This window comes from Lepidochelys olivacea (genome assembly GCF_965140295.1).
Source record: "Lepidochelys olivacea isolate rLepOli2 genome assembly, chromosome: 1".
NCBI classification, from domain to species: Eukaryota; Metazoa; Chordata; order Testudines; family Cheloniidae; genus Lepidochelys; species Lepidochelys olivacea.
In genome coordinates, this window is record NC_140411.1 from 188,933,606 (window position 1) to 188,946,814 (window position 13,209).

General features: G+C 42.6%; 1 protein-coding gene across 2 annotated transcripts in view; it reads left to right on the top strand.

Moving 5' to 3' along the window:
* Nucleotides 1–11,425, top strand: part of POU2F1 (POU class 2 homeobox 1) — a gene marked incomplete at its 5' end in the record, with an annotated part of 168,353 nt that extends 156,928 nt beyond the window's left edge. For both annotated transcript variants that reach the window (XM_084650543.1, XM_084650544.1), the window contains 6 exons: nt 1,101–1,246; nt 3,975–4,154; nt 6,583–6,688; nt 7,592–7,937; nt 8,732–8,820; nt 10,764–11,425. In XM_084650543.1, coding sequence (XP_084506669.1) covers nt 1,101–1,246; nt 3,975–4,154; nt 6,583–6,688; nt 7,592–7,937; nt 8,732–8,820; nt 10,764–11,074 — 1,178 coding nt within the window. In that variant the 3' untranslated portion in view covers nt 11,075–11,425. The remainder of the gene's footprint in view (nt 1–1,100; nt 1,247–3,974; nt 4,155–6,582; nt 6,689–7,591; nt 7,938–8,731; nt 8,821–10,763) is intronic.
* Between the last annotated feature and the right edge of the window lie 1,784 nt (nt 11,426–13,209).

The following is a 13,209-nucleotide window of genomic DNA, read 5'->3' on the forward strand; positions in this document are numbered from 1 at the left end:
CCCTGACTTCTACCCCAACAGCATATGAATCGGCAGGACGCAATACTATATACCCTTTTTTCAGAAGAGCTCTGACCTCCTATCAAGACAGAACAAAACTCTTCAGAAAGACCAACAAGATATTCGTCTTGATTGCACACACATCAAAGGGCTCTGCAATCTCCAGCCAGAGACTTTCCAAATGGATTTCAGACTGCATTAACTCTTATTACCAATCTCATAACATTGAGCCACTCTCACTCATACACACCCATTTGGCAAGGTCTACTACCACTTCCATGGCCTTCCTCAAAAATGTACCGATCATTGAAATAAGTAAAGCTGCCACTTGGGCTTCTGTGCATACGTTCTCCGAACACTATGCAATCACGCACAACTCTGCCTCGGATATGATATTTGGCTTGACTGTACTCTCTGCTGTACTGGATTAGACTCCGAAGCCCCTTCCACCTTAGATGGTACTGCTCGGTAATCACCTATAGTGGTGCACCCTTAGGCACACTACTCGAAGAAGAAGAAGAAGAAGAAGAAGAAATGGGTTACTCACCCTGTGCAACAACTGTAGTTCTTTGAGATGTGTCCCCCTATAGGTTCTCCACCACCTGCCCTCCTTCCCCTCTGCTTCAGAGTTCTCTGCTATAGGGCTTCATGGTAGAGAAGGAACTGAGGGTGGTTCACCCGCACAGTGCTATATAACAACGGGATGGGGCACAAGACTGACTGTCACGCAAGCATGGGCCGAACAGACGCTGCTATGAGAACTCTCTAATCAAAGGTGTGGGAGGCTCTGTCACACCTAGAGTGGAGCGCCCATAGGGAGACACATCTCGAAGAACCACAGTTACTGCACAAGGTGAGCAGCCATTTTTTGTTTGTCACAAAGGATACTGGGCCCTATTTATAGCTTGTAAATTGCAGGTATAAATGGTAATACCAGGTTAATACCTCTGCTGTGAAGGAGCCCACCCAGGTCTGGAATGAATATGGGGTACATTCTGCCATCTCTTACACTGGTAGAATGTGTGGGATCCTTTAATTGGATTGCAGTGCACTGACACAAAGTCTCTTACTGATACATGCTGTCTTCTGTTCTGTTTCAGAAAATCTCTCATCTGATTCAGCTCTCTCCAGCCCAAGTGCCCTGAATTCCCCGGGGCTGGGGATTGAGGGCTTGAACCGTAGGAGGAAGAAACGCACCAGCATAGAGACCAACATACGTGTGGCCTTAGAGAAGAGTTTTCTGGAGGTCAGTGAATCAGTTGCTCTGCTCAGCCAATTTGTAATAAAATAGAATAGTGGCTTTGTTCAAGAACATGTCCATTAAGGTGAAAAGAATTCTGCAGCTAGGAGCTGCACTAAGCAGACATTGAAAGATATGCAATGATTGTTGAGGATACAATATAAGAAATAATATATTTAAGATGCATATTAAACATAATAGACATTAAATATTTAAAGTAGTATATCTTCAGTGTGTGTCTGTCATCTAGTTGTTGGAACAGGGGACTGGGAGTCAGAACTCCACAGTTCTCATCCCTTGTGTTCTGTCACAGATTTGCTGAGATATCTTAGGCAAATCATATAATCGCTGTGCGTCTGTTTCCTCAGATATAAAACAAGGTTTGTAGAATCCTCAACTGAAAAGCACAATATAAGTTAGTTGTTGTATGTATGTGCTGATATCTTTAGCTGTGTTGGTCTGTGTGTTCATACATTTGCAGGTGTATCAATCTGTATGTTGTGGGCAGATTGTTGTTGTCAAAGGGTGGGGAAATCTGTAGTGACTTGTGAAAGTGTATTGCAAAACAGTTACAACATATCTGTCACAGGGTGTACTTGCCCTATAGCACTTCAACTGGCCAAGTGTGGTGCTGTAGTTGCTCCCTCAGTTTCCCCTAATGTCATCAACAAGTTCAGTGAAGCTTTACGTATGGAACAATACCCCTAATGAGAGGTCTGTTTATTAACCAAAGGCTCAATGAAAATACAAGCAAAACTTCACCCCAGCGTCTTAGCTGGGAGACCGTTTGAGTTTGTTCTCATCTGGGTCCACCATTCCTGTACAGCAAGGTTCTGTCGGCTCAGCTCCTTTCCCTGAAGTTAGACTTCTTGCCACTGTCTGGGAATAATCCTTCCCCAGAGCCAGAGGTCTGTGGCTATCTATCAGCTGCACCTCTTTTCTGGGGCAACATGGAGTTGGATTTCCTGCCACTGTTTCGGAATTCCCTGTCCCTCAGACCGTGCCTTCCAGGCCCCTGGTTCTGTTGAGCTCTCACAAGAGCTACTTTCCTCACAAATTTTCTGTCTCTAGGAGCCAGCCCTTTATCATGCTCATTAATTAGCTGCCGACCAACCACCAAGGGATTTCATTACTTAAAAGTAACTAAATTGGCTCATTCTCCCTTACAGGAGCCTGTCACGAGTAGTCTGGTCCTTGACTTCCCTTAAAGGCCCAGCCCCCAGAAGAGTATAATTTCATGAGAGGCTCAGAGAGGGCCATACTTAGGCAATCTTTCAATCCACTTAGTAAAGTGTATGTACCAAGGAAGGGGGAATAGTAAATATTGTACCAAGCAGAATGATCTGTATTTACCTAATTTTAATAAATTAAAAAATGTAAGTGCTGTCCCACTGGTTCTTGACAGCTGTTTTCCCTTAGTTTCTTAGTCAAAGGATATCAAGCAGTAGATTAAGGCGTGATATTGTGCACACCAGGAAGGAGAAAAGAAAAGGAAATAAGCGTCTGTGCACTTGGGGAAGGTGGAAAGAGAACCAAACATCATTTATGTTTAGACTCTTAGTTGACTGTGTGTAACTTTGGTAATTTAAGTACTGTAGTCACAAGTGCAGGATAAATTAGAGTCCAAGTCCCACCTCTGCAGGGGGCCTCCTGAACATCATTTTGTTGTGCTCTCTGTACTGACAACTTGCAGAGCATCTGATCATCACTGGTGCTAGCCCTTTTTACCTCCGCCTTTCCCATGAAGTGATGAAAGAATCTCCCCTTCCTGCAAGGTCTCAGGCTTCATCCCTGGCTTTCTGCCCTCCAGAAATTATGATTATTCCCTTCTCTCTGAAAGAAACACATGAGCTTTAACTCCCTTACCCAGCTACACTGAACACAGCTTCCGCTAGTGTTTCTTGTGACCAGAAAGATGGAGGTGGGGGGCCAGATTGTGGACACACATGACCTGTCGAGAATTGTCCTGATGGAAGGGAACTTTCAAGTGGCACAGAGCCAGCACAGCCAGTTCTAACACCAGCCACACCCCAGTTTAGGGGACATGTTGGGCATAGCAGAGCTTTGCTTTGCTGGACTTCCTCTGGCCCAGGGTCCCTTAGAGACCCTAGGCAAGTGGTGTAGGTTAGTGCAGGCCCAAGGCATCTCACACTAACGATGGGGCTGGCACAGACCAGCCCCTATGTCAGGGAGCAGTAAGTGGCACCCTGTCTGCTTGAACACAAAAGAGAATCTAGCTCAGGAAGTGCTATAGGAAAAATCCATGTTCAGTAGCAGTCATGTTGGGAAAGTGTAGTTAAGGAGGCATTTCAGGGAGAGGGCTTACCTCGGACAAAGCAGAAGAGGTTTTGGGGGCAACTTAGAAGAAGGAGCATTTGGGGAGCTGGGACAGAACTGTAAAATGACAAACTTGGGAGTTGGCAGGTAGGAAGAAAAAAGGGTCTGTTTAGTTGGGGAGGGGCTGGATGAGAAGAAGGGAGTTCTGAGTGTTCGGGATTCTGAACAGGAAGAAGTGTCCATCTGAGGTTAGGGGATTGGGAGGATGGTCCATCAGGTCCCACTTTTGCTTAATCCATTCCTGACAACATCTGCTTTGATAAAACAGGAAGGTCTATTCCAGCTATATGTTGTTCCTTCCTCCAGCTCTTTAGTTTAGAATCCTGCTATGCTGGACCCATAATGCAGCACTCATCAAAGTAATTTCCATGATTTTCAGATATTTCTCATTTTTCAGAACCAAAAGCCTACCTCGGAGGAGATCACCCTGATAGCTGACCAGCTGAACATGGAGAAGGAGGTGATCCGCGTTTGGTTCTGTAACCGGCGCCAGAAGGAGAAAAGGATCAACCCACCCAGTAGTGGTGGAACCAGCAGCTCTCCCATCAAAGCAATTTTCCCTTGCCCAACCTCACTGGTAAGAATCAAGAAATGAAGATGGCTCAGCACATTGGAAAAGATCAGTCACTCCTCTCCTCCTGGCAATAATGGGAATTACACACATTTTTCACCTGCTCTGTGCAGCAAACTTATGCTCACAAATGTAACTGACATACTTAATTGGCATTTTCAATACTATATTTACTGGTTCCCACTGTGTACTATAAACAAAAGGTAAATCTTACAAATCAGCCAGTGTGAATGCATTATTTAAATACGCAAACTGAACTTCTAACTTGATCTGGCAGTAATTTACAGCTGACTAAATACCACTCACAAAGATGCAGTTTATATTACTGCTTTGGACATATGCTAAGAAATCATAATTCACATAGTTCCAGATCGGTGTACTTATCCAAAACCCTTTCTTTAAAAGGAAAAAAATGTTACCCAGTTCCATCCTTTCCATCTTGTTCCAGTCACGTTAATGCATTGGATCAGCAGTAGATCCTATCAGTTTTTAGGCGGTAGTTGGCAGACTGTCACCCAAACCCGATTCTACTATTTTTGTCCCTTTGTGGCAGGGTTAATGTATATCAAAGTGAAAAAACACTTCAGCTAATCTTTGTAACTCATTTTCTAAACCTTATATTTGGCTAAGGTAAACACAAACTTACTGAAAACATACGTAAACAAAGTGCGCTCCTTGAACTCCATGCCACCATTGTTCAGGGATGGCTGTTTTTATCTAGACAAGGTAACTGAGCTTCTGATTATATGAAGTCTGTGGATTTCATGTAGCCTATAGCTAGTCTATTCTATATAGGATTTTATACTGCCCTCATCATTGTTGTATCTGAGCACCATACAGTAGTGTATTAAATGTCATGACTAACATCTGTCATGTGTGGTTTGTTCTTTCTGTCATCCTCTTCTCAGGGATGAAATTGTGTGTGTGCAGTGTAGTGTTTGTTTTAGAAGGGGTTTTCTTCTGTTTTTTATACATGTTGCTGTGTATTTGTTAGAGAAGGCAAGGTTGAAGAATTGCATGTTGCACTTGGAGCAGAAGGTGGTGAGGTTTGTGATAGTTTTAGTTCCTGTGGGAGTTCTCAGACAAGCCCTTGAGAAGATTCTGTCACTTGCAACCACAAGTTTTACATTGTGGTGTAAAGTTACTTTACGCTTAAGGAGCAGAAGTGGCAACCCTGGTTTTTCATCTGGGAGTTTTAGGCACTATTGCAGCTATGTTGGGCCCAGGCGATTGAGAGCCTTGAAGATAAGGACCAAGACCTTGAACTTGACTCTGTGTTCTGTAGGAATCCAGTGTAGAGCATGGTGGACAGGTTTAATGTGCTCGCAGTAGCCTGTGTTGATGAGGAGATGTGCTGCAGCTCTAGCTCTTTCTCTTTTTATTTTTGTTCATAGAGTGTTAGAGCAAAATGCTAACAGGTTCATCCTTCTCCAGCCTAGTTTTAAACACGTCAAACGACAGTCGTCACTTCCTTTAAGAGTATATTCAGCAATCTTATAGATTTCCCTATTAGAAAGATTTCCTAATCATTTATGTACATTTTCTTTGGTTTAGTGCTATCCCTTAGTCTTATTTTGGGTTGTCCAAGAGGGTATAACTGATGATCACTTTCTTTCATTGATGTGTATATGCTTCATATATTTATAGACAATTAGCATGTCTTGGATGTACATACATACACTTCTAGTCCTTGATATGGATATTTAATTTTTAATCTTTCCTAATAAATCAATCCCTTCAGCCCATTAATCACGTTGGTTGATTTTCTCTGAATTCCCTTCAGTTTATTTATAGCTTTCTTCCATTAAGTTGTCCAGAAGTAAAGGCAGTTGATTTCATTTGAATGCTCTGAAAGAGGTCCTTCAAACCAAGAAAACACACAGAAGTGAAGTTCAGATAATTTGGTTGATAAAGGTGAAACAAGACACTACTTTTAACAATGGTAAAACACCTATCTGACAAATAAGACTAGGATGCGTTGGTGCTTGGAGTGCCTTCAACTAGAGGAAGTGAATTGGAGCTTGAGAAGTATCAGAAAAAGCATGTACAAAAATTTTTTTATTGGGTCCCCTAAGTTTCCTCTCTCTGAGAAAGTCTCCTTGAACACTTGCCTCTTGTTAAATGAGGATAATTGGAAATCCTGAGATGCTGGATGTTGATGGTTAGTTCCTGATGAGCCACCACTAAGCTATTGGGACAGTATGTGTGTGGTGGATTTGCTGCTGCTCGTTGTCAGGTCCATGAGTGGAGCAAATGTCACTAATGTGGTCCCAGACTCTGCCTGTTCAAGTACTAAAGCAATCGAATGAATTTAAAAAAATGTGTAGGATTTCCCATCCTTATCTTTGGTTGAGGATGAGAAGATAAGAACGCAAGTCAGGTAACTCTTTTCCTTCTTACGAGTTGTACAGTTATGTTCTCTTCTAACCTGTAGGTGGCAACCACGCCAAGCCTTGTGACAAGCAGTGCAGCTACTACCCTGACTGTCAACCCTGTGCTCCCTCTGACTAGTGCTGCTGTAACTAGTCTGTCAGTCACAGGTAAGATACAACCTAAGCTGTATCAGCACAGAAGGTGTTTCAGAAAACCACTGCAGTCAGGGATAACGAATTCAAATGATAGAATGGAAGTTCAGTGGATTATTGGTGGTGTCTACATATCAAACAGATAAAGATTTTAAGGTGAACAATATTTTGAGATTTTTGGTGCTCCTGCGTTGCAGTCTAAAATCTCTGTAGATAACTGGCTCTTGGATTTGTTGTATCCTTGTAAGACATGTTGTGTAGGAGTCTCAGATGCCCATAACCTGTCTAGCTGAAGGTGAAAAATAGAGAACCAAAGGAGTGCTTTGTGGGGAGCAAAGAATTCTCTGGGAGCTCACAAATATAGCTTAGGTATACAGGTGCGAAGAAACAATATGGAGGATTTCCCTTCTCTCTGCCCAGATACTCAATTTGACTTCAGTCTGATTTCCTTCCTCTCATCTCACTCCCACTTGCCTGTTTAAAATTTTTTAATTACAAAGCAATTCAGTGTTGATGGAAGACTCTGGACTGACTGTCCTAGAAAGTGAAGTCCTCTGTTTTGCCACAGAAAGCTTCCCTTACACTGCCCTGCCGATGTGCCTCAGTCCTATGTTGGAGTAATTCATTTTTCATGGCTGTTCAGTCTCGCCTTTCTGCTGAGACCGTCACCCCTGGTGACCTAGAAGCAAAAGGCACTCCCGTTACCAACCTGAGCCACCCAGCTTCCTCCTGAAGAGTCAGTTTGATTTGAAATCCACACTCACCAGTCCCCCATTCTTGAATTCACTGTGCCCTTCAGTCCAACAGAGACATGTCTGTCTCACTTCCTCTTTCCTGTGCTGTCGAGTCCAGGTGGTAGGGGTTTCTATTCAAGCATGCCTGTGCTTTGGACTGTTCTAACTGGAATCCTCCTTCCAGGCACAACAGAAACCACCTCCAACAACACAGCAACCGTGATCTCTACAGCACCTCCAGCTTCCTCAGCAGTGACTTCACCCTCTCTGAGTCCTTCCCCTTCTGCCTCAGCCTCCACTTCCGAGGCATCCAGTGCCAGTGAGACCAGCACAACACAGACAACCTCTACTCCCTTGTCCACCCCTCTTGGGACCAGCCAGGTGATGGTGACGGCATCAGGGTTGCAAACAGCGGCAGCAGCCGCACTACAAGGCGCTGCACAGTTGCCTGCAAATGCAAGTCTCGCTGCCATGGCTGCTGCAGCGGGGCTAAACCCAGGCTTGATGGCACCCTCACAGTTTGCAGCTGGGTAAGGATTGTCTTTGCATTCTAGATGATAAATGAAGAAAATAGTACAGGGGCTCTGTTCATCATGATTTTTTAATACTATGTTTTTCACCTACACCTCTCAAAGGGTTTACAAATACTAATGAATTAAGCCTTGCAACACTCCTATAGCGGTGTTATCCCCATTTTATAGATGAGGAAGCTGAAAGGTTTAGTGACTTGATCAGTCATACATTAAGTCAGTGGCCGAGCTGGGTGTAGAGCCAAGGAGCTCTGACTACTATTTCCTTGCTGTAGCCATTAAACTACACTACCCCTGTTGCTAACTTTAAATTGAATTGGCATCTTAGATTCCCTTCGTTCCCCTGTGTTCAGTTCTGTTCCTTTCGACCCAGAGCAAGATGGAGAGCACCTGAATATTTATTGGAAATCATTCTGTTGCTGCTGTGTGACTAAAAAAATATTGCTGTAAATGCCTTGTAGTTCTTTCGGTTTCTCTTTATTCTCATTTCCTTCTGCTAGCTCTCTAAAGAGTTGCAGTGGCCCAAGAAGTCACTGTGAGTGTAATTCACGGCAGTAATAACTGCAGCTTGTGCTTTTTGGGTGCCTGTTCTTCAGACTTGTTGTTAAGCACAGTGTTGAAGGGCAGCTGTGAAGACCACATTGTGGTATGGGAGAAATTAAAATACTACAGGAAATGTTGTTTTTTTAAAAATCAGACCCTTGAATTCTACCTTCTTTATCTATATGATGGTCTCTGAATAGTAACACAGCCTCCCTTGATCTCTCTCCTGGTCTGTTTTCTTGATATCACAGAGGTGCCTTACTCAGTCTCAATCCAGGGACGCTAGGTGGTGCTCTCAGCCCAGCTCTGATGAGCAACAGTACACTGGCAACCATTCAAGGTTAGTAAACTTCCTTTTAATATATAACTGATTTTGTTACTTGTGTGGTTTACTCGCCAAAAAAAGAGGCGACATTCCTCATCTCCAAAATTCAGTAGTCGGGGACAGAAGCTTTACAAAGATGGCACACAGATGATTTTTTTTTTTTTTTTTTAGAATTGTGAATGGTAAGATACAAACTTGGGAGGCAGGTTAGGACAGCATACAATCTCAGGGATTTGGTGGTGGTGATAAGGAAGAATGTGGTGCTGGGGTGTGGGGGGGAGGGACTGCATTCATTTTGGACATGGAGGAACAATTTTAACAGGCTGTTTAGAGATCTTCTTTTTACAGCTCGTTTAGCAGATGCTTTAGTATAGTTGTCTTGATCAAGGCTGATAGCAGAACAGTTCCGAGAACAAGAAACCTGAACACAAAGATCCAAGATCAAGACTTTCAAAATGTGTATCTAAAGTCCTTATTTAGGAGCTATAAATCCATAAAATAAGGAGTTAATTCTTTATTTAAATGTCTAAATGAGTGGCCTGATTTTTTCTTGTGTGGCGCATCCAGCAATTTCCATTGACTTTACTGAGAACCATTTGGGTTCTCATCACCTCTGAAAATCAGGCCAGTTATTTATAAACTAAATTTAACTATTCAGTTAAAAAAAAAAAAAATCTTGTACCAAGTGCTCAAAGAGCAAAGAAGAATGTTATTCTGAGGGCAGATCTCATGGCAAATTGAACCCTGGGTAGATTTTTGAGGTAGTATGTAACTATTAAAGTGCATCAAAATTTAAAAAGGCTTTACTCAAACAAGTCAAGTGACCTTCATATTGTAGTGGCTCCCATTCTGTGTCAATATGTTTTCGCTTCTAGATTCCTTGAATAGGCCTTTTTCTGGCCGGTAGGATGGAGCAATATGTCCCCACTAAGGTCCTGATCCAAAGCACATTGAAGTCAGTGGAAAGACTCCCTTCAGTTTCAATTGGTTTTGGATCAGTCCCTTAGAGCCATTTCAGTTTCTGCAAAATCTTATCCAGTGCTCTCAGGGAGCTTTCTCTCAGTAAGTACTGGCTCCTGTTATAGGGTGACAGAACAGTGGAGGGCAGTTTCCCTGGTGCCAGACATTTCACCCTGTGCTGATGCTTTGAGAACATTCAGATGGGAAATTCTGAGAACAATCAGATGACTTGGGATCGGGTTTATATTTTTAAGATTTGAAAATATCCAGCGAGATGCCTTTAATTTGTATTCTAGATAGGAACTTTATTTTTATATTTTTACAAAACTTAAAAACAGCTTGTGCTTAGCTTCAGCTGCTCAGCCTTTCCCAGCCAAAACGCAAACAGGTGGCAACTGCAGCTGATCTGGGTAGTGTGAAGTGATGCTCCAAAGACATCAGGTACCACATGGTTGAATTATGCCACGTGCTTGCACAGTTACTTAGCTGCATGAGGCTGACAACATACAGTTACTGTAGAACAGATCCTGGTTTTCCAGAAGCAGATAAAAGCAGTTTTTTGCAGATAGTTTGAAAATGAGTTAGGATTATACACTATATAATGCATTAAAATATTTCATAACCTCTATTCTTTTCTTTTATGTAACATATCTTGTTAAAACAAACTCTGGATTCCTTTTAGATAGACACGTGTTAGGGAGATATAGGTAAAAATGAATAGCAAAAAACTTCTTTTCGACCCTTCTCTATTCTTTAGGATAGTGAGAGGATCCTCCCTCTTACATGCTTAGTTCTGCCTGCCTCGATAATGCCAAATCCCATTTTCAACTGATTTGTGAATCTTTCTATGTTGCGTTTAAGTAAGAGGAAGAAATCTTTAGTCATGGGAAGAAGGCTATGCTCAGAAGAGGGAAAACTGAAGTTCTGTTGCACTTTGCTGCATACCTCTGTGCTGTTAATGCTAGTGTTCTCTTCCCTGCACTTTTCTCCCTTTTTAGCTCTTGCATCTGGTGGCTCTCTTCCAATAACATCACTGGATGCAACTGGGAACTTGGTGTTTGCCAATGCTGGAGGTACTCCTAACATCGTTACTGCCCCATTGTTCCTGAACCCTCAGAACCTTTCTCTGCTCACCAGCAACCCAGTTAGCTTGGTCTCTGCAGCTGCCGCTTCCGCAGGGGCCTCTGGACCAGTCGCCAGCCTTCATGCCACCTCCACCTCAGCTGAGTCCATCCAGAACTCTCTCTTCACAGTGGCCTCTGCCAGTGGGGCCACTTCCACCACCACTACTGCCTCCAAGGCACAGTGAGCCGGGCTGAGCTGTGCTACCACCAGCCTGTTTCACTCTGCAGTGGGATTGGCTGCCAGCTGGGTTTATAAACTGAAAAGTGTGATCGGCTTCCTCTCGCCATGTTGCTGGGGACAAGGGAGAGACGGAAAAATATAAAAACAAAACAGGAAGGATTTAAAGCTGGGACAGACATTTGCCTAATTTTATAATAAACACTGTCTTTTCAGGATCGCTTCATGGATCGGAGAGCTTTCTAACCAAAAATGTAAAAAAACAAAAAACAAAAAAACAAAAAAAAAAGTGAAAGGACTACTTATCATTTCCAGCAGTCACAATGACAAGTTAAGGTGGGTTATCAACTCAAACATAGGAAGGGGATTTCTTAGTTCTTTTGGTCTAAATATCTTTTTTTTTTTTTTTTAATTATCATTTTATAGGTCTGTTGTACAGGCCGTTATGTCATACAAGGTGTTTATAATCGTATCAATCGTGTTGGGGGTTCCTTTCTTAACTGGTACAATTTAGGCAGGCCTGTATTACTGGTGTATCTCTATTATTATTATGGTTATTATTATTATTATTATTTTTATATATATGGTTTGGACGCATTTGTCTTTGCTCCTGGATCGTTTTCAGTGAGCTCCCACGCCATGAGGAGAGGGGAGAGAAAGAGGGAAACATGAGGAGGCTTCCTGTCCTAATCTCCTGGGAGTATTCCTCACAGTTTCCTCATCCTTGAACTTGTTTTACAGTGACTTATACAGAGGTATTGAGAGAGAGAGATTATTTTCACCACTTTTGCAGGAAGCTCGATGTAGAGGCAGCAAGTTGTGTGCAAATCTCCAGGCTAGTCTGTGCTTTTATGGTGAGGGAGGTAGAAATAACTTCTATACTACAGCTCTCCTTCATCCAACTACTTAGGCTAAAGGGCCAATTTTGCTCTGAGTTGCATGAGCAGGATTTGGCACTTAGAGCCCAGACTATTTCAGACATCTGTTTTGGTGGTTTTGCTGTATTGTTAGGATTTTGCCCCTTTAAAAAAAAAAAAATCCTAGAAATGCAAAGTTACCTGAGGATGCCAATATCACTAATATCTAAAGGCATCCACAGTCCAAGCTTCCTAGCAACTGACTTGGCACAGGATTTTGAAAGGTGAAACTGGCTTCTCTAATCAAAGGAATATTCCCTTGCATGTTTTTTGCTGTGTACAGGAAGCTGCATTGGAACAGTTTTCCACTGGCAAGTGCTTCTATCTACAGGGATAGATGTCAGGTCTGTTGGAACAGAAGTTGCTGCCAATTTCATGCCAACACAATCGTAAGAAAGCACTCTCGGCTTCCTTGCGCCCTTGTTCTGTTTTAAATAGCTTGTAGGTTTTTTTTCTCTACCACCCTGCTTGGTGCTTTGGAAATAAGAGACAGTGACCAATCAGCTGGAATTGTCCAGCCTGATGTGGGAAATAACACCAGACTATCTAATCAACACTGGGACTTTGCACACATCTTGGTGTTCTCACATGGTCTCTGAGAAGTGATGTTGCTACCTTGATCAAAATGGCAATAAGCATCTCTGACTAGAGGCTCAGTGTTGGCTTGCTGACATAGCTGTGTCTCTAGGGTTGTTTCCAATCCACATAACAAGGAGCATCTCAGAACAGAGAGCTTATGAGAATGGATGAGAAAGAATAGTAGGTTTCCAGAGGTTAGTGATGTATATTTTTTAATATACCAATCGAGTTTCTGAACCAAAAAGATTTCTAAAGAGAAGACTGGATCTCTGCAATGCAGTTCACTTTGAACTTTCCATTCCTGTTGGATTTAAAAGTTTCTGCCATGTGTTTAAAACACATTTACACTCAGGGAGGGTGTCACAAGCACCCCCTCTGTGTTTGGTTTTGGTTGGGGGGTGGTGTCACCAGGGAGTTTCAAGATAGCAAGTTTATATAGTTAGGTTGGCTTTTGCTGATCATCAAGGGGGATCTTGGAATCTCTTACCACCTGAGATCAATAAGACAGCAACTTAAACCCAACATACACTTTGGTCTGTGACCCAAGTGTGTGGGATTTACATTTATATTCAAATGGCAGAAACTCTTATCTCTTCTTCCCCTCACTCATGTTTTTCTCTGTTCACGTCTTACTCTCTCTCTCCAC